At 41.2% G+C, this 21,445-nt stretch overlaps 1 protein-coding gene across 1 annotated transcript; it reads right to left on the reverse strand.

The window, feature by feature from the left end:
- Window positions 1-207: 207 nt before the first annotated feature.
- LOC104460375 (granulocyte-macrophage colony-stimulating factor receptor subunit alpha-like) lies at window positions 208-7,265 on the reverse strand (the record flags this gene model as incomplete). The annotated part of the gene is given in 6 exon segments (XM_010083861.1): window positions 208-347; window positions 1,651-1,826; window positions 1,919-2,066; window positions 3,177-3,282; window positions 6,877-6,997; window positions 7,177-7,265. Coding segments are annotated over 6 exon segments (780 nt in total), but the record flags the coding sequence as incomplete, so codon positions are not given.
- Between the last annotated feature and the right edge of the window lie 14,180 nt (window positions 7,266-21,445).

Below are 21,445 nucleotides of genomic sequence, written 5' to 3' on the forward strand. Positions count from 1 at the left end.
TCTCACACAGGGAAACAGGGATAAAAAAAATGGGGCAGTATGGCATAACAGAGTGCCTGAAAGGCACAACCACAAAGAAATATGATGCTATGTATGAGGAAGTCTACACTGTACAAGAGAGATTATTGATTTTCTTTATACCCATGTGTATTGATACATGCAAACAGATGTATTAATGTTAAATGTAGGTGAAGAAATTCCTCTTACCTCATACTTTATGTCGATTTCATATTTAAAACATTTGTCTTTATTAGAATGACTTATTTGGGGTCGTTGCCATTGAATTATGCAATCACTTTTAATTTCATCACAGTTAACAGTGATATTTGAAGGGGGCATGAGCTTTTCTGAAATGATACAACCAAGAATTCAAATAATTAAAATCAAGCAACACCTCTGTGAAGAAAAACACTCATTTATATCTATTTTTCTTAGGAAATCTGTTAGAAATAATTGAAATCCCAAAGTTACTTAAATCCTGTCCCCAGGATCAGGGACTAAGCCAGAGAACGTGACAGGAGCATACAAAGATACAGCCCCCCTCCATTTACTTCCCTAGATGAATAAGGTAGAGTCCTGTCTTCGTTTTGTAAGGATGTTTTTTACTACAGAAGAACAATCTGATGCCAACCCTAATATAAGAAATCCAAAGGTCATTTATTCCTTCAAACCTCCTCACGTGATGCTCCTGTGACATGAAGGTGTTGCTTACTTGGTATTGTGAACTATGCAGTTTATCTCCCCCGCCCCCTTCCAAACAGTTAGCCATACAAATTTAAGAAAGACACTTTGGTTTTAAGAATCTAGACAACTTCTTCATATATCTCCCCTGATTTCCCAGATTTTAGCAAAAATATGAGGACCTCTATTTTTTTATTATCACTGAGGACTTTATTGTAACAGCGAAATACAGTCTCTCATGAAAAGAAGGGTGACAAAAGGCTAACAGTGAAAACCTTACTTTTAGCTAGACTACTACTTTACATCAATATTTAGAGACAGGCCTGGCCTACTTGTGATGGGCTATTTCATCAAGGAACAGTCTCGTATCATCTGCCATGAGCGATACTACAGCTCAGTTCCTTCTCCTTATAGAATGAAGCCTTGTTTCTCCATTTTTTGGAGGCAATACGTGAGAATTTGCCAAAAAGGCTTTGCCACCGCAAAAGTAATTACACAGGATGCTTCCAAGTAGAGCACCACATGTGAAAGAGCATATGAAAACCTGGGGTATTTTGTACACAAATTAATTTCTTTAATCGAATGTATGGTGTTGGTGTATGCCATCCCCATTGGCAATGAAAAGCAAAAATCAGTGCTCAGATAGACTTCTGAAAAGGCCTTTGACCAACATTGAAAGGACAGCAGGGGGAAATACAATCTCTTAACTCCTATGGACCTTGCTGGAGTAAGACCTAAAAACAATAAGGATAGATTGCTAACGAATCTGAGGCAGTCTGCAGCTGTGGAGCTTTCTTGCCTAATTTCCCTCATTGCTCTTTTTCTTGGTGAATAGGTTTTCTTAAAGAGGCCACAGCCTCTTACTTTCGACTCAAGGTGAGACAGGGTACTTGACCCCTTCTCAGGGACAAATGCTCTACTACCCTTATGCAGTAATGTAAATAAAGCAGAAAGAAATTATTTACTTACCAATTTTATACAGTTGAATGTATTCCTCATAGAACTGGATCAGGGAGTCTCTGCTAGACCCGTTGACCAGGAAGTAAGCTTTTTCAGCCTCTATCCTCACATTTTGGAATCTACATCCCATGTTTCTGCCATTTTCATCTTTAATGTAAAACTCACATTCCATCATATTGTCATATCTGTGTATAGCAAGGTATTCTAGTTAAACACAGGCAGTGTGATGTGTCAAGTGAGGATACAGAGTTCCCTAGACTCGAGTAGACTGACTTACCTCGAGTTCTGCCAGTAGAGAAAATACTGGGTATCTCTTGGAGCATCTCTGCCTGCTTGCCAAGTGCAGTTCATGAGGGAAATGTTATAAATCACACAGGAGAAGTTTTCAATGGCTGACCCATTCATGCCTGCAAACACAGGAGTATCTGTGATAGGCAAAATTGTGTGACTGCTGCAAGCTGGATGAACTTGGCACAACCTTAGATATGTTAGACACCTGTAACTCCAGCTGGTTATTGCTTAGGTTAGGAATGGCTTGCTTCATTTTAGGTAGCAACACTGGAAGATACTTGCACTGACAGATTCAATGAAGAATTTGTCATGGATAAATCCTCCCAAGATATTATAGGTGCATCTGATAGAATAGGTCTCAAGGGAGCCTATGCCTGCTGTAGCATTTCTATTCGAAGGATGTTCTTCAGCACCCTGTCAAATGAGCGGAGAGCATGAGGAGCTTCCCTCTATACTCCAGAGAGAGAGAGAAACGCAAGGGCAGAGCTCTGAAGTTTTTCAATACATCAGGGAGGTGTAGATGTAAATTTGTGAGGTGTTTGTGCTCTGCAGTGATACCTTCTTCCACTTGGTATTAACATGAGGAATCTCCTCCTGATCACAAACATATAAATTTACTCCTTAAGACTCACCCCCAACAAAACTCAATAAGGAGACACTAAACGTTCCTTTTAAAAGGAAGGATGACTTATGCATCCTCCTTTAAGGAACTGTCAAATACTTCAAGCTTGATAAGGCAGGAAGTAGTGCTGTTTTGTATACTCCATCTCCACGTTGCTTAAATGAACAGATCTTGTACCTCATTCTCTTAACAGTCTCATATATATTACTGCTCTCATGCGAAGAGGAGTACATTCTGTCAGAGTTTTTGTTATTGTGGATGGGACACTGAAAAATGTTGGGCATTACACCGTGAGTTACGCTGTGACAAAATTCAAGGGGTCACAGATTTCTCAAGAAGAATTTCAAAACTACAGCCATAAACCTGTTTCACTTGGTTTTTAATAACATTTTAGCACAAACATTTAAAAGAGAATTGACAATTTAAAAGATGGCACCAACCAAGGTGGCAACTGATGACTAAAAAATTGCTGAGCTAGTTGTAGGAAACTCCGTTCTTTTCACAGAAACATTGTTATAAGGCTGTGAACAAGAACCAGTTCATCTTACAGGAAACAAATGAATTAAGGAACGAAAGGTTTCAGTTTTTCTTTCACCCCCAGGCCAAAGTCTAGCATATCTGCTTATGCTTGAGTATGTGCCATTCATGTTCACTACTGTAACAGAAAAGCTTGCCCCATTGTGCAGAGGAGGTGCTGTGTTTCCAAACATGCACTTCATATTCCCTGCCTGAAAAATGTCATGCAGAAAGTTTACTTTTTAGTTTTTCTTCTATTGGTTTGCACAGTGCTACTCCCTGTAGAAAGGGCTTAATCTTGTGCTTGATTTGTAACAGTGGGACCACTACAATAGTAAAGTAGGTACTGATGTCTTCCCAGGCTCAAGAACTGTCTTCCCAGAAGTTCTGGGTAATGAATCTTTACCAGTGCAAGGTGAAGAGTTCAATGCTTCCCTCCAGAAAATCTCATGGCAGTATTATGAACAGCAGTTCCTCCCCTCCTTCTACCCGTAGTCCACCAAATCAGTTGAACTGCCTCAAAATAGAGCATATGTGCTTTCATAAGAATCAACAGATAGCTATAATGTGCTTTATATTCATTTGAAAGACAGAGGGAGATACCCCACAGATGACTGCCTGGGCAAGGAGCTGGCTTGAGGTTCACCTCCAATATTAACTTTCTAAAAACTAGTGCCTAATTTGGGCGAGTCATTTAGGTGCCTTGTCTGTACAGCGGTGATGGAAGACTCAGACAGTAGCATATAAGATGCATAGGATACACTGCCTTCAGGCAGGGGCTGTACCTCTCTAGCAGCTCCTGTCAGAGCTTAGAGGACTATGATTTCTATGCTTAGACTTTTGAAATGAGAGTGACATGTATCTAATCAAATTTGTGATTACTGATACAGGCAATAAAACTGCATGGAGTATCAGTGGAGTCCCTAAATGTTAGAATTTTCTAGAAACTGCCTGTGGAAACATTAATATTTACCATAGATGTGATATACATCTTGCTTGACACAGTAACATAGCGTAAAATGCTCCCTTTCTATTCTTGTAAAATAGATGGTCAAAACCAATACCTTCCTGTTACAAATCCTGTTCCTGAAACAACTTCATTTTAGATATTACCTACCCAATCATATGCACAAGAATTATTGGTCAAATGGATGGAGATGGCTTCGGGCTCTAGAGGAAGAGAACTTAGCTAAGGCAGGGAAAAAAGTAATCCCAAGAGAACAACTTCATGACTTGCTTTGAAGTATCTGTGCAGCTTGTAGAAGCCAGTGAAAGAGAAAACTATTTTGCTTAAAAAATTATAGTAGCTGCAAAATGGCAAATGCTTAGCTTGCTGTCTTCTTTGCATAGGCACTGAAAACAGACTAAATCAGAAGCTGAAGTTGCCTTTTGATAAAGCCATGACACTTCTCAAGCAATCCATTTACACAAGATCTGAGTTCTGGTTCTCCTGTCTGCTATCAAAAGTTTGTATCTGAATTGGAGCTCAATTTGGCAAGGAATGTGAAAAATAATAGTAAGGGCTTCTACAGGTTTGTTGATCAGAAAAGGAAGATTAGAGAAAGTGCACCACCCCTGATAAATAAGACAGGAGAACTAGTGATAACTGACATGAAGAAGGCTGAGGTACTCAACAAATTTTTGCCTCTGCGTTCACTGGCATTTACTCTTCCCAATCTCTCAAGTCCCTGAATCTCAAAACAGGGACTGGAGGAAAAAAGTCCCTTCCATCATAAGAGAAAATCAGGTTTGAGACCACCTGAAGAACTTGAGCATACATAAGTCCATGGGACCCAACGAGATGCATCCTAAGGTCCCAAGGGAACTGTCTGATGTAGTTGCCAAACCTCTCTCCATCACATTTAAAAAGTCGTGGTAGTCAGGTGGAGTTCCCAGTGACTGGAAAAAAGTGAATATTGCACCCGTTTTTCAAAAGGGTCACAAGGAGGATCCTGGGAACTACTGACCAGTCAGCCTCACCTCCATGGCTGGTAAAGTCATGCAACAGATCCCACTAGAAACTATGTTAGAGCATATGGAAGACAGGGAGGTGATTAGAGACTGCCTACATGCTATAACCAAGGGCAAATCATGCCTGAGTAATCTAGTACTCCTCTACAATGGAGTGACTGCATCAGTTGATAAGGGAAGAGCAACAGATGTTGCTACCTGGATTTCTGTAAGACCTTTGGCATGGTCCCCCACGACATTATTGCCTCTAAAATTGAGAGATATGGGTTTGACAGATGGACTGTTAGATGATAAGGAATTGGCTGGATGGGCACATCTAAAGACTTACTGTAGTCAATGGTTCAATGTCCAAGTGGAACGAGGCACAAGTGGTGTCCCTCAAGGGTCTTTACTGGGACAAATACAATTTAATATCTTAACTAATGACACAGAGAGTGGGATTGAGTGCACAGTCAATCAGTTTGTGGATGACACCAAGCTCAGTGGGGCAGCTGATTTGCTAGAGGGAAGGGATGCCATCCAGAGGTACCTTGACAGGCTTGAGGAGTGGGCCCATGCAAACCTCATGACGTTCAACAAGGACAAGTCCCTGAACTGGGGTCAGGGCAATCCCCAATATCAATACAGACTGGAGGATGGATGAATTGAAAGCATCTCTGTGGAGAAGGATATAAGGACACTTGGTGGGTGAAAAATTGGTTTCAGCATTATGCGCTCACAGCCCAGAAAGTCAATCACATCCTGGGCTGCATAAAAAAGAAGTGTGGCCAGGAACTTGAGGGATATGATTCTCTCCCTCTACTCCTCTCTCGTAAGACCCCACCTGGAGTACTGTGTCCAGATCTGGGATCCCCAGTACAAGAAAGACACGGACCTGTTGGAGTGGGTCCAGAGGAGGGCCACAAGAATGATCACAGGGCTGGAGCACCTGTCCTCTTAAGAAAGGCTGAGAGAGTTGGGGTTGTTCAGCCTGGAGAAGAGAAGGCTCTAAGGAGACCTTATTGTGGCCTTTCAGTATATAAAGGGGGCTTATAAAAAAGACATGGAGACACTTTTTACCAAGGTCTGTAGTGACAGAACAGGGGACAATGTTTTTAAACTGAAAGAGGGTAGATTTAGATTGGACAAGATTTACAAGGAGGGTGGTGGGATGCTGGAACAGGTTTCTCAGAGAAGCTGCGGATGCCCCATCCCTGGAGGTGTTCAAGGCCAGGCTGGATGAGGCTTTGAGCAACCTGGTCTAGTGGAAGGTGTCCCTGCCCACGGCATGGGGGTTGAACTAGATGATCTTTAACAGTTCCCTTCCAACCCAAACCATTCTGTGATTATATGAATCTGCTTGGCCCTCAGGAGCCACTCAAGAAATAATGTGTCTTCACAGGCTTCTGTGTCACACCAATCAGCCGTAAGCAATCACATCACTGTGTCTCCAATATCCCTGAATACTTATGTCTTGTTTTTAGGTAAGTCAGTAAGGACCCATGTATGTGACTCAGTCTGTCCTTTGTACTTAAAAATTTTCATCTGCACAGCACGAAATGCCTTTCACTGAAGTTCCTCTGAACCCAGGAAAAGAGACAATCTTACACTTCAGTCCCATCAGAGCCCTGATTCCACAAGAGTCCTCTGAGGGCAAGAGTTTCACAAGAATGGCCAGAGAGGACAGATATGCCTCAGTACAAAGATATGTCTCAACAAAAACCAGAAAGGACTTCTAAAACAGAGCCTGTCTTGTTCCTAGCAGAGATACTTTTTTTCGGTTATTTAAGGATATGAAAGAAAAAGAAGAAAGTGTAATGATTTATCTCTGTTAAAACTTTGCATAGCAAATTTACCATTATAGTCTCAGTAAAATCTCCTGCAGTCACTGAACATCAGTCCTCAGTGAAATTCATGCTGCTCATCCAACTCAGTTCCATTTTCCACTGATTCAGCATCAAATTTCTAACAGTGAGTCTGGCATTGCCACTGAAAGTGTCACATAACAGGATCAGTAAAGTGCAGGACTGATTCCCAGATTTTTGGGTACAGAGGTTACTGCCTAGCACATCTAAGAAAGAAGGCAACTTAAGCACAACTACCCATAAAGCATGTTACACTCCACCTTGGAGGATCGCCCTATGGAATTGTTCTACTCACAGTCTGTGCAGTGCCAGCCAACACACAACTGGGCGATCAGCAGCAGCCACTGGGTCATGAAGATGAGTGCAAGAGGAGAAACCATCTCTTCCTCCTTGGAGACAGAACAGTGAAACTTGCTCAAGATGAACAAAGCCAGTGTGAACTCCTCTGCCCTGAATTTGTCTAGTTTGTCTAGTTTGACCTGCTCGTATGCCTGCTTCTACATCATCTGACCATCTCTCAGTTCTAGTGGGAAGAAAGATTAGACTTCTCAAGCAGTCAGAGAAATTTTCAAATAAACAGTAACAAAGCTAAACAAGTTCTCCTTTTCTGTAACAAGACAATTTGTGTGATGATTTGTAAAGCTGGTGATGTTGGGAGCCCTGTATAAATGTTACATACATACATTTGATGACTATCTGCTATGTACAAAGCTTAGCATGAATAGACATCAAGCAGGTGGGTAAACAGATGCAAACAGAGAGTATCAGAAAGGGTCACAGCAATATCAATCAGCTCAAGTTACCCAATGGTGAACATAATGTTTGGTGAGGGCATCAGTTCATGTATGCTGAAGGGTGTTCTTGAGTGTATGCTTAAAAGTAGATCTAGAAGTGGTGTCTAACTTCTACAAATTCAGCACCAAACCCAGTAAGAAAATCACAACTGTGGCTAGGACCTTTCTTGTCAGGCAGTAGATATTTTATTTGCAAAAAACTTAATTCAGCTTAGCTCTGTGTATTCCTCTGACAGCTTTTTAGGTTTTACCTGGGACATCACCCCTCCAGCACTGGACTTCCTAGAGTCTCAGTGAATACCTCAGAAAACAAAATAGTTGGAAAGACAAAGATAGACCTACCTTTTATTTCAAAACGTCTTTATCTCTTTTATCTTTCTATCATAGTCTTCAGGCTCAGAGAAGATGGACAGAGTCATATTTTATCTGGCTGTAGGGCTATAAATAGGGCTGTCTCCATTGCCACTTGTGCTTTGGGGAACTGTCGTACCATCGGAAGTGTTGCAAGATATGATCATCACTTCCCTCCTGATTCTTACAAAATTCATATAATTGCACAACTCATTATTTCATCCAACGTGAATACGCAACTAGCTGATTAAATTTTCCGTTCTGTTGTACAGAGTCCACTGGTGCCTGGGATTCCAACAAGTGCATAAAAATATTTTATTTTACTGGTATTTCTCTTTCACTCTAAATAATACTGAGTAGCACAAAGCGTCTCTCAACACAAACCATCTCTGGGGGGGGCTGGGAGCAGCGGGGGCTCCCCATGGAGGGCAGTGGGGCAGGGCCTGGCACCCAGGGCCTGTTCCACCCCCAGCCAGGCACAGGGCAGCCGGGAGGGCACCGGAGCAGCCCCAGCCCCAGGCATAGGGCACCTACCTGCGGATGGGGACAGGCGGAAGCTGGAATGTGGGTGGGCCCGGCTCGGTGGGGCCCATGGTCAGGCAGGGCAGGGCTGTGGGGACCTGGAGACTGGCCCTGCTGCAGTGTCCCTGGGGCAGGGGCTGGGGGCACATGACATGGGTTCCTGGGCTGTGGGCAGGGTCGGGGGAGCCCCAGGGGGGCAGGGCAGGGATGGTCTATGGGGGAACCCAGGGAGATGAAAATACAAATTGTAAGAATTCCTTAAGCTTGTGGAAAAAGAGGACTTCAAATCTTGTATATGAAGTCTTCAAATAAGCTATGTCGCTATCAAAAGTTGTGATCTGGGTTTGCTCTCAGTCCATTTCTGCCAGTGTCAAAAAAACCAAATCACAAACCACTCCAAAAACAGACGAAAAATAGCAAGTACTCCTGTGAGCAAGAAGGTATGTTAAGAATCTGAGTAGAATAAGCCACCCCGGGGCTTGCTGCTGAGCATTTTGTACCCTTCTCAGGTCACACCTGTGCATTTTCTAGAGGAGAGGGTTATTGTAAACAGTACGACACATGGAAAGCTCTATTATACCCTGGAAGACTTTGTTTCATATAAGACAATGTAACTTTCTTAACGTGGAGATTTATAATCCATGTAAAGAAATTTCGTTTCTTCACATGCTGAAACTGAAACATCACTAGAAAATATGACATTTTTCAAAAGGGAAGACATGTCAACATTTTCCTCTTAAAACAGACAGATCTGTTCTGCTGGAGTTAGAAATATCTTGAAGGAGAGAGAACTGCCTATGTGCTCCTCTAGCACTCCCATGTCTTGCCTGCTATATTTGGAAAAAGTCACCTGCTGCCCAGCACCCTTACAGGATGTTCCAGGATTCACCTTTATCAAAATCACAAGGTCATTCCTATGCTACTGCTTCTTTACTGACATATGGAGTGATATAACCATCTCAGCAGTACTTCATACTGTCAACTATTCATACATAACTAAGATATAGTTATTTCCAAAAGAGAAAGACAAAGATAGTGCAGTGCTGACTGTCTTTGGGGACAAAGAGGGCTTACTTTCTAGAGACACAGAAATGCCTAGGCTCATGAGTATTTCTGCTTTGTAGATTCCTGCTAGAGTGTGAGATTGATGACTGATGAGCTATAAGTGTGCTGTTGTGATGGGTTTGCTCTTGGCTGGGGGCCAAACCACACACCCACTCATGCAATTCCCCTCCCCCACCCGAGAATAGGGGACAGAATTAAAGGGGTAAAGGGAAAAGAGGACTCATGGGTTGAGATAAGAACAATTTAATAGCTAAACTACAATAATATTGAAAATAATACTATATACAAATATACAAATGAGTGATACACAGTGATACTGCCCCCCCACCCGATGACCAAGGCTCAGCCTGTTCCTCGCTAATAATCCCAAAGCAGGGAGCATCCCGAAACCGCACTCATGGAACGGAGATAACAGTCCGAGCGTCCCAGACTGAGAGCTGACTGGGGTGGGGGGGGAAGGCCTTGGGAGAGCAACCACCTGGAGCGAAATGACCCAGAGCAAAAGAGACGGGAACCAAAAAGGGCCAATCTTCCGGAGGGTCCTCACCTATATACTGGGCATGATGTGTGTGTTATGGAATAGATTAGATCAAATCCTGGGATAGTAACTGGAGCTGTGCTCCCTCCCAGCTTCTCCTGTTTGCAGACAGCCAGAGAAGCTGAAAGACCTTGGCAGCCGCATAAACATCACTTTTTATCAGCTTTCTTCTGAGCACAAATCCAAAACACAGCCTCTTGCTAGCTATTATGAAGAAAGTTAACTCTGTCTCAGCTTAACCCAGGATAGCTGTCATTTTCCAGGTTCATTCTCTTATGTTGCTTGTAAACATGAATGATCCTTATTTGTCACTGAGACCAGTCAACACCCCAAAGTGGATACCTGACCTGCTTTCTTCTCTGCAACTCATACAGTATAAAAGGAATAGGGTAGCCCAGCAAGTCTACTCATTGTATTAGCAACTTTTTGATTGCAAAAACATATTCTACAAAAGTAAAAACTGAACCAGCTCCACTGCTGCTCACATGCAGTACTGGAAGCGTAGAGCAAGGCATGAACTGAAAAACAATGCATTAAGTGACACCCTATGGTTGTGTTCATGCTTTGATCATGTCTCTCAGTAACTTGGTATTGGTTGAGGAAAGGAACAACTAACCTTCAGCATCCAGAACTTAAAAAAACCTCCAGTCATCCCTAGAAACAGTAATCGCGAGAGAATCAACAGAGCCTGTCTTGGTCTTCTGTGGTTTCAGAGGGAAAGGTCTAAGGCAATGGTGGCTTTATAAGTACCAGTTAATGAGAGTTCACTTTGTTCATATGCTAAGAGAGAATAGAAATGTGACGAAGTTTTTCTGAAGCATAGATATGAAGCAAATAGTGGGAATAAGGACCAAATAAGAATAGATGGATATTCTAGCAAAAACTAGATTTAGTCATAGAAGTTCTTTTATATAAAAATCACAATGACTATCCCTATCACATTAAAGGTGTTAACAGACAAAGCAAATGAACGTTTCGACTTCATATCTGTGCCCATGATATTCAGACAATAAGGTAGCCCATTTTCAAAAGTTTCATTGTACTTCCAGATTAAAGAAATTCCATACTTATCTGTATTTATTTTTCGAATGCTTACTAAGCTGTAAAGGTGGAAGAAGGGACTTCTGATCACAATGAATGAAAAAATCCTCACTTTATTGTGTCCTCATCTTTGGAAGAAAGCACTCAGTTTTGTGGTGGTAACAGACTGCATTTCATGGAGAAGGGAGGGGGAGAAGTGCTGAGGGTTATAAAATCAGAGTCGCAGGAAATGTCACCGGAGAATCAAACAGGGCTCTGGAAAATGAAGGAAGACAGTTTCCATTCATCTGCCTTTCTCTCTCTTTCCCCCAGCCTTTCACCTCCCTTGGTCTCCCTCCTCCAATAGGTCAGTTCTCAGACCATCAAGCAGTCTCCCAACCCCTTCAATCAGCAGATGCATGCAAACCAGGAGCTCTGCTCACCCTCTGGCATCTTGCACTACGGGAGCAGAGAAGGGAGGGAGTTAAGGTGAGCCACACAGCCCAGAGATTTGGCTGGGGAGGAGGAAGGCTAGGATCAATTGCACCAAAGTTGCTTTTGCTGATCCTGCACCACTTTAGGGATGGTGTTTAAGGGCAGCTGTTGCTGTGCGTGGGGGTGTAGCTCCACACTCCTAGGGAGATTTTTTGTCAGAAGCAGTTGGACCACAAGGCTGCACCCACTGACAGCTGTGGCTGGATTGCTGGGCAGTGTCTGCATCTGAGACACCCTTTCATCACACTGCTTAGCATTTGTGCAGCGGGACATTGACTTCCCTGGGCAACTGTGTGTTTTTGCTGTGCCTAAATCTGTTCCTGGGAAGTGTCGTCAACTTCCAGCCTTTGAGTCATATATATTACGCATTTTGCAATGTGTGGACAAGGACAAACACATCTGTCCAGTGCTGGGTTCTCTTTCTCCAGTTGAACTCTCAACCGTGTGACTACCTGTGCATCCCAGGCAAAGGCCCACGCTCCCACTCTGAAGATCTCCTGAGCTTGTAGATCAGGCAGCAGAGGAGCAGTGTGCTCTGTGGTGTTCTCTCAGACTATGCACCTTTGTAACAAAATGAGGAAGTCTGGGTTTTGAGGTTTTGGGGTTTGGGTAGTTTTTGTTTTTAAACTGGGATATACTGCATCAGAACAATCCAGACAGTGATGCTACCACAGACAAAGGAACTCTCCTTACCAGGGGATTTCTTTGCTTGTCTATATTTAGGGCAAGTCCTTCCCTGAGGCTTTCAAAAATGTAAAAAATTTAAAAAATTTTTCAAAAATCCCAAGCAAAGCTGGTGCTATTGATGGTGGTACCATAGCCTGTTATTTTTTAAAGGCCAGAAAATTAGTGTTGAATGGTTTTATCAGGAGCTGGAAGAGAAATGAGAAAAAGAGAAAGAGAAAGAGAAAGAAGAGAAAGAGAAAGAAGAGAAAGAGATGACAAAGCTAGGAAGAGACAATAGGGCTGTTTTCCAACTTCCAAGGAGTAGAGTCACTGCAGGAATCTGATTACAACCAACCTTGTTTAAAAGTCCCAAAAGCTTGTAGAATAATTTATTGCTCCAACATTGATAGTAGTGTTCACAAGAACTGCCTGGACATTTTGCTGTGCTGATGTCTTACAGCTTTTGTGTAGACCACAAAAACACAAATCACAGAATCATAGAATGGTTTGAGTTGTAAGGGACCTTAAAGATTATCTAGTTCCAAACTCCCTGCCCTGGGCAGGGACACCCTCCACTAGACCAGGTTGCTCAAAGCCTCATCCAGCCTGGCCTTGAACACCTCCAGGGATGGGGCATTCACAGCTTCTCTGGGCAACCTGTGCCAGTGTCTCACCATCCTCACAGTAAAATATTTTTTTCCTATTATCTAATCTGAATATACCTTCTTTCAGCTTAAAACTGTTATCCCTTGTCTTGTTGTTACACTCCCTGACAAAGAGTGCCTCTCCATCTCTCCTGTAGGCCCCCTTTAAGTACTGGAAGGCTGCTATAAGGTCTCTGCGGAGCCTTCTCCTCTCCAGGCTGAACAACCCCAACTCTCTCAGCCTGTCCTTGTATGTGAGGTGCTCCAGCCCTTTGACCATCTTCATGGCTCTCCTCTGAACTCGCTTCAACAGATCCATGTCGTTCCTTTGCTGAAATGAGAGACAAGGCCTTCTCTTTGGTCCTTGCAGCAAGAACTTTCTAGCTTTTAGCAAATGTCTGTCTCCACGGAACAGAAGAACAGCCATAGGAGACCAGAATACAGGACTTCTGTCTGTGTGAATATCCAAACCACTTGGTTATAAGGTTATATAGCCTGACTATTCTTTCCCAGTGAGTGTTATATTGGTCTTTGTCCAGGTATGGGAAAGGATTACCTTCACTCCACTCCTAACTCCACTACCTCATGGACAGGATTTCTGGTGTTCTCATCAGGGTGCTAGTAGTGAATTCCAGTTTTCTGAACGACTTTGCAGGCTCATCAGCTTTCGCAGTGAAAGTAGCGGGGATGTAAGGGGTGCACCAATGGCCATGACTGATTGTGAGTGAAACAGGTTGGAAAGGACCCAGTAGACCCTATCTGTTTGTCGTGGTTTAAACCCAGCTAGCAGCAGCAAATACTGTGCAGCTGCTCGCTCACCCTCCCCCCCCATCCCTCCTGAAATAGAGATGGGTTCTTCCCCTCTAAAGTTTGATGGCACTAGGGTGCATTGGACAACAGTGTCCACTAAAGCCATAAGACTTTATGTGTGTTAATGAAAGCCTACTTAGGAATTTAGAATTTACATAATTTTCTATTATCATAGAAAAAAATTGGTTTCAAATGTGAACTCTTTGAGTTTATATTTTATAGTGTAATTTTATCGCCCTGAGAGAACTTTATCTACCATGAGGGAATTTCAGCCACCTGAGATGACTTTAACCATCATGAGACAACTTTAACCACCATGAGACCTGTTGGAAGGGCAAAAGGTCAGAGTACAATCAAGCCGGAAGAATTATAGAGATCATCAGGAAAAATATTTTGATACAAATGCTGGACAAGACAACTACAGGAGGTACCCAGATGGATCTGCAACTCATCAAAGAAGAGCTGATCATGGATGTGACAGTCATTGACAGTCTTGTCTGCAAAGATCATGATGTGGTGGGCTTTAAGCTCCTGAGAGAAAGGAAGAAGGTAAATAGCATACTATATGTGTTGGATATCATGAGAGAAGACTTCAGCTTGCTCAGGGCAGGATAGGATCCGAGATCCAGTGCTCTGCCCATCTCTCAGTTCTTAATTGAGAAACTGTTAGTAATTCAGAGATTCCCACTATGGATGTGCTGGACTGAAGCCTCCTGCAAGCAGCTTGGGTTTAGCCTCCAGCACATCCTTCCTGTTCTTTCCTGTGTCTTGGATACTGTGACACGGACCACAGCTCTTCCCTTGCAGTCCTGAGGAACCTCTCTAAACAGCTCATGATATTTTCTACGTTTGCCCTGGCCCACCATCTACTATGCCAGAAGTATCCTTGCATACCTCACAGATACAGGTCTCTGTGCCCTCTGCAAACATTTGTTTCCTCCTGACCTTGTGGATCTTCTCTGCTGCAGGACCATCCTTGGTGTCTGTCTGCTGGAGCTCAGTTCGCAGTATGGAATGGCTCAAGGCATGCCTCCCTCCAGCCAGGGCTCTGCCCTGGACAGAAGTTAAACTTCCATAAGAAGCTCTGGTTTGATGAGGACAACTAAGTCCAGCTTCTCAGTTTAAGGGCCGCCATACAGAGTTTTTTTCACCTGGCACAGTCTTTTTTTAATCTCAGCAGCATCTCTTCTGTTTTGCAGGGATTTAATTTACTGGAACATGCAAATCAGTCGAGACAGTCCCCTGTGCTAGAGTCTGTCCTATGTTTATTTTCTGGCAGAAATGCAGAAAAAAAGAACAAACCAATTTCAGAAGAAGTCGTTTTAGCAGCCTAAGGTAAGCTTTGGAAAAGCCAGCCAGGAACAGAATTGCCTAGTAGGCACAGGTGATCTTTAGTGTTTATTCTGTAGAGACACTCTCCAAGTAATGCTGACATGAGGAAAAAACAGACAATTTGTAATGGCAGTATTAGTGAACTTCTTGTAACCCTGTAGCCCTGTAATATGGTACTGACATTGCTAGTAATAGGCTCTAAGCTTTGTAATGAGTTTGCAAGGCCTCAGGGCTGAAGTGAAGTTTGTCAGGCTTGCTCTACTTGAACTTTTCTTGACCTGTTTGTAGTTTTGTTTCACAAGGTGTCCATGGCTAATTTGCTTTACCTTTGTTTATCTTTGTATAGTACCACCAAGTTTTCACAAGTCTGACACACCGATGCAGTGTAGGTCTAGATGATGGCAGAGGCCTTTAGAAGTGGAGACACAAAGGATATGGCGTAGAGGTGTTAGAAGCATGGGGCTGGATAAGAGGTGTGACACAGGCATGGCACTGGGGACTTCATGGCTATAAATGGCCTCTGACGTCTCGTTTTCCCGATCCAAATACTCCATCCACTGAAGCACAATCTGTATTTAGCATTCAAATTGATGGTTTTGTCTTGTATCTCCCTTCTAAATGGAGGATTCAGGATGTGCTGCTTCTGTTTTGTCCAGGTAGCAGAGCAGCCTGTACCATCTGCAGCTAGCAAGTGGCAGACTCCTGCTGGAGAGTTCAAAAGTTCAATTTCCAATGTTTCCCACCCCACACACATACACACGATTATCTGCTGCCTGTTAGTAGTCATATTTTAAGATATTTTTTCATCTACCACAGATATGATTCTATGAAAAGTGGGAGGAAATTTTTGATTTTGTAAATGGCTGTGAGCAACATCTAGGGCATGCTGTGCTGAAGAATGTAGCAACATGGTTTGAAGGCAACTTTTGAGAAAATTGCCTCCTGGAATCTTTAACAATACCCATTTTGCATAAGCAAGTGGTCATTTTTAAGAGGTTTAATCTTGGCCAGTTTTCAGTGGGTTTTCATACAGATGACAAATTTTTATTCCCAATCACAATCTCAATATGGCTTGTACCTTTTCCAAGGCACTGGACCACTGGAGATCCTGAATAAAGCCCTTAAGTCTGGTTGTTCTTATTTTATTCTTTTGCATGGTGTTGAAAAGCAGTATAGTGACTTCCAAAGCACTACTGAAATACTTTTTGCTGAAGCATTGCAAGAATACTCAACATAAGAAGAAACAAAAATAGTTCAAACATTTCAAATTGTTTATGGAAAATGCAGTCAAATACAAAGAGGCTTTTAAAGACAAGCTCTTGGGGAATTGTCTGTTGGGCAATGCTATTCTCTCTGCTTGCAAGAGGGAGAGGATATGAAAAACCTGTAAATTACTGCCAACAAGATGTAGATGTTTAAAAAAAATCAAGTTGATAATTTCACTTCTGTTCCATTATGTCACTTCTTCAATAACTGTTATTATTTCTTCAGTTTCATGCTTTATTAGTTGATTCGTATATTCTGTCTATTAAAGGAAGAATAAAACATTTCATTAGTATTCCATGCATGAGATTAGCCACGAGTTTACAATTTATGTATCTCCTGTCACTCAGAGAGCTGTTATTTATTACATAGAAGCTGTAGTGGGACTCTATCAATGAGAGGACTGAAATAGACATGTCTAGGTCTTCCCTCCATGACGAGCTCCCCAAAGAGGAACAAAAGACTTTTCAACTCAAAAGTCAGAAAACTCATCTTTTTAAACATGGAGAAGTTAACATGTCAAAGGAACAGAAAGAAAAAGGATTTATAAAGGCTCACCAGTGATCCAGTGTGTCCTTGCGGACACATTTTTGCCTACAGACTGGCTGTAGCCTGCTTAAAGACTTTACAAATTGCAAACTGCAGCAAACTTTGCAACATGGTCTCTAGATGGGCATTTCCCCCCTGTTACTTGCAATGTGTGTCTGTTCCTTCTTCTCATGAGTCTCTCCAGCTCTCTGTGTAAGCTAGAACCTCTCAGCTTTCTGCTATACTTTCTTGTCTACCATACCCTAGAAACTTTTAGTCTTTCAGTATCATTGCCAAATACTAACATCAGTCTCAACATCTGCCATGGCACAACTATTTTTGGCCAGCGGTAGATTTCTTTATCCCTTCTCTCCCCGTAGTTGACCAACAGTCTGATTCTGCATTATTATTGTGCTGAAAACCTTAGGCTCAGCACTATTCTGGTGATAGCATATGGCTTATAGGGAGAGCAGGGTGAAACTTTATTTTCTCCATTGCTCCAGGTAGATGGATGACAGTTGTTTCAGAATGGAAAAGAAAATCCAGATGAATTATTTGCAAATAAACATGCATTGAAACATGGAAAAGTTTCTCTTTGAATACCGCAAGAACAGGAAAAAGAAAGAAAATCTATCCTTGCCTCTGTGCATCTTTCTGACGCTTAGGTCATGTCTTTGAGACTGCAATGGATCTTTGTTTACAACAAATTTCATGTAAGTGGAAAGAACACATACCTGGAAATCTTCTGGAGAGAGCTCATGGAATGGGTCTCTTGGCTGTGGTACTGTAGCAGATGTTTTTTTCAAATAAATGCTTCTACAGTGACAAAAAGGGTTGGTGAAGAAAAGACTTAGTATGCAATCATATGAACATGTACTGTGTAATAATGCTCCTGAGATATTTTATTCCTCTAAAACAAGAGTTGTGAAAGAGCAACTAAAAAATACATAGGCTGAATACAATGGTATAATTTAATTGTTCAGAATTTGGATGATAATAATTTATATCTTATTAAAGAATCATAAGAAGTTGGTTTTTTTTAAGTATCTGAAAGGGAAATATCTTCAAAAAGAGGAAACAATTTCATGTACCACCCATCTATACTGCAGGGTCTGATGGTAGGAAAGCAGCAGTGATGGAAGACCTTGTCCCAATATTGGAAAGCACTGTGTTATATTGATCAAGTTGATAAGGTTTGGTATCAGAAATACAGAGCCTACTTTAGGAACATCCACCAGATCATGATCCCTGCTATAGTTCATTGTCAATTTCCCCTCTCCCTCCTCTCCTTTAAAAAGAGACCATAAATTTTCTGTTGGGGAAAGAGGTGTTACTACAACCACAGAATAAAAATTTTGCACAAGAAATAAGTCTCACACTGTGAAGAGAGAAAGTACGAGGCTTGCTGCCAGCACTGGTATCAGAAATGATGTATATGATGGAGTAGACGAAAACTGGTCTTTTCCTGAAAGAGAAGCAAGCATCAAAGTGTTGACTAGTATCACAGAACAGGAATGATGTCTCAGCTATTAGCAATCTGCTTTGCATGATAGTGTCAAGCACCGGTATGATGTGGTTTCTTCTTTAGCTTAGCACCTCACTGTCCTGTAACATGTGAAGCAACGCGATGGCTGATGGTATATGGACTGTCTATGGTAACTTGAGACCTTACCAAATATTTAGTGAGGAATCAAGGCCTACAGAGTACTTCAAAATCCAAGGTGGCACAGAATAACAGGGGAAAAGAGAAGTTTAGAATGCCAGAAATAGAAATTGAAGAAGGAAGAGAGCTGGCAACAGACCTCAAAAAGGTCTGCTTTATTCACTGTTTCCTTGCAAGAAGTACCCACTGCCACACCGGAATGCTTGGAGATCTCCCTCATATTAAGAGAGGGAGAGCCAATTCTTTGCTGCTTTTCATCCTAGCAAATTAATGTGCAAATATCAATATCCATCTGTAAGTATGAACTAATAAATGAGGCAGACAAGTAATAACCGAGGGAAAACTAGGTCAAAGAAGGGATTTTAATTCTTACCAAACTCTACGGGTGCACTCCACTCTCCCCAGCTTGTGCTCACTAAACAACCATTGTCAGTTGCTCTGATTTTGACGCTGTACCTTTTTTCTGCGCTGAAGCTCCCAAATATGTAGGAGTTTCCTGTGATGCTTCCTTCCTAAACACAAGACAGACCGAGAATGTTTTATTCTCTAGAAGTACAGTTGTTAAGAATGAGTCAGGTTCATTCAATAATGCAAACAATTACAAAAGAATATTTTAAACATACTTCTGTGAACAGACTAGAGTAAAATAACAAATAGAAATCTGTTCCTTAATAAATTAGCTTGTTCCATATTAATTCCTTTGTTTGAACATTTTTGTTATTGGTGATATGAAGATTAAATGTGCAGTATGTTTCCCTGGCTCCTTAGCCTCTGCTAAACAATGGGACTTTGGGAAAAAAAAAAATGAATAGTTTATTTTCAGTCTGTAAATTATTTATTTTACAAGAAGGTAAGTCTTTAGAGATCTGGCATTCCCCTACTGCAGATGTTTTCAAAACTGAAGTAGAGTTTAACAGCTAGCTTATACAGAAGGGAACATTTTTACATACGCTGAAATCCTTCTCAGAAAGATATTGAACCTTCTTGAAAACTTTTTTTTTTTTTTTCTTCCTTCCTTATACTGGCTTAGTCTTTCAGGTGATATTTTATAGTCTCCTCCATCTCAACCCCTTCCAGAGACCATTAATAAAGAAAAAGTTTGTCTACATTTTGTGTGTCTAAGTGCAATGTGGAGTTATGATCCATATTTCTACATATACACGAATTTGGTAGGAAGTAAAAGACTAAAATGGAAGATTTTGTGACTTGAATAGAAGTAATATAAAGTTCAACATGTGCAGATGTTCTTTGTACCATATTTTATAAATAACAGTTTAAAACATTGAGTTTAGGAAACTTGTCAAGAAGGAGCATATGTAGTATACTGGAACCGGCAGTGTGAAACCAAACGAATTTGGTTGGAAGATGTTCTGGTACAGATGAAATTTCAATGGAGTATAAACATTAGATTAATATGGTAATAAAGACTTACTGTTTTAGATGTGGTTTTGATGTTTTTCTCGGGATCAGCCTAGTAAAAAAAGAAAATTATAATTTTTATAATTGTTCTTGCTGTTACTATATAATAAATGGTCCTGCCTAATGAATGTTTGATGTTCAGGAAAAAAAAATGTGCATCTAATATTTTAAATGCCTTCTTTTAAAGACTATGAAGTTAACCTGTTCTTCCACTGAAAGGTTTTTCCTCACCTCTGGTGCTCTGAAGTACTGTACCCTTTAAATTTGATTGCAGAACGGAGTATCAAAGAACTAAACAAACAAAAAAAAAGCTTAGGTTGCCCACCAATTAAGATTTTACATTTTACCTGTACAAAACAAAGTATCTAAAAAAATACTAGTAAACTTGGAAAATTTTTTTTCCATTTAAACCTTGTCTGTGTAGATTTTACATTCTTGAACATTTAATTTAGCTACACTATATCTCCATTTAAAAAAAAATTACTGTTGGAACAACAAACTCACAAATATTTCCACAAATATTTCAAAGTTTGGTTTTGGTGGATGTAATACTACTTTCTGTATTAATCCAAGTCTTCAAAATACTTGCAATTTCTGAAATGTGTAGTAAGAATCATATACAGTTAAGACCTGGAAAACTTTGATATTTTGTTTCAATAACCTGACAGAGTATTTCTTTTTATTCAAAGACATGGGTGTCTCTTTCTACTTTAAGTTAAAAAGAAAGGACACACAACTTAAAACCCCACAATGAACAGATGCTCTATTAACACCCCTTACATCTGATTGTGACAGCTGTGGGTGCAACCATCTTGATTGTGTATGCTGCAGACTTACTTTGGATAAACCTAAACTCCTAAACTCCTTCAGCAACACCATGCTTCTGTCAGTAAATTGAGGCAAAAGGGAAAGAAGGCAAGGTTGGATACACAAAGGGCAGGAGGGAAAGTTCAGGGGTCCAGGTGGAGATACCTAAGAACTCTTGCAGCACATCCTAACTTACAGGTGCTTCTTTGTAATAAAGCATGTGTTACTTCTTTGGATGTAGTTTAGTAATACCATAAACCTGAGCACTGACTGAGCAGTAATGATGACTACAAGAAGTAGGAACAAATGTAAACTGAGTTTGTGAAAGATAAGGTAAGATAAAAAGTGACTGATGGGATAGGAGACTGCAGAGAGGAAAACCACAGAACAGAAGTTCCTGACCTCACTTCATCAAAAAACAGCAGTAGGGCTGAAAGCCTACACTGGGACCCAACCTGCCTTACAGGGACACATAAAATTGGTTGTATTCAATTTAACAGTAGCTTTGCTTTTTTGTAGTATATTTAGAGGTCATTTGACATATCCTATAACTGTTCATAATAAAGTAATCAGCAAATATGGGTCTATCCCCCTATAGGTGCTAGAAGAGCCATTCACCCTCAGTGTGGGGAATCTCTTGCCC

This window comes from Pterocles gutturalis, unplaced genomic scaffold, assembly GCF_000699245.1.
Source record: "Pterocles gutturalis isolate BGI_N339 unplaced genomic scaffold, ASM69924v1 scaffold13225, whole genome shotgun sequence".
Lineage (NCBI taxonomy): Eukaryota > Metazoa > Chordata > Aves > Pterocliformes > Pteroclidae > Pterocles > Pterocles gutturalis.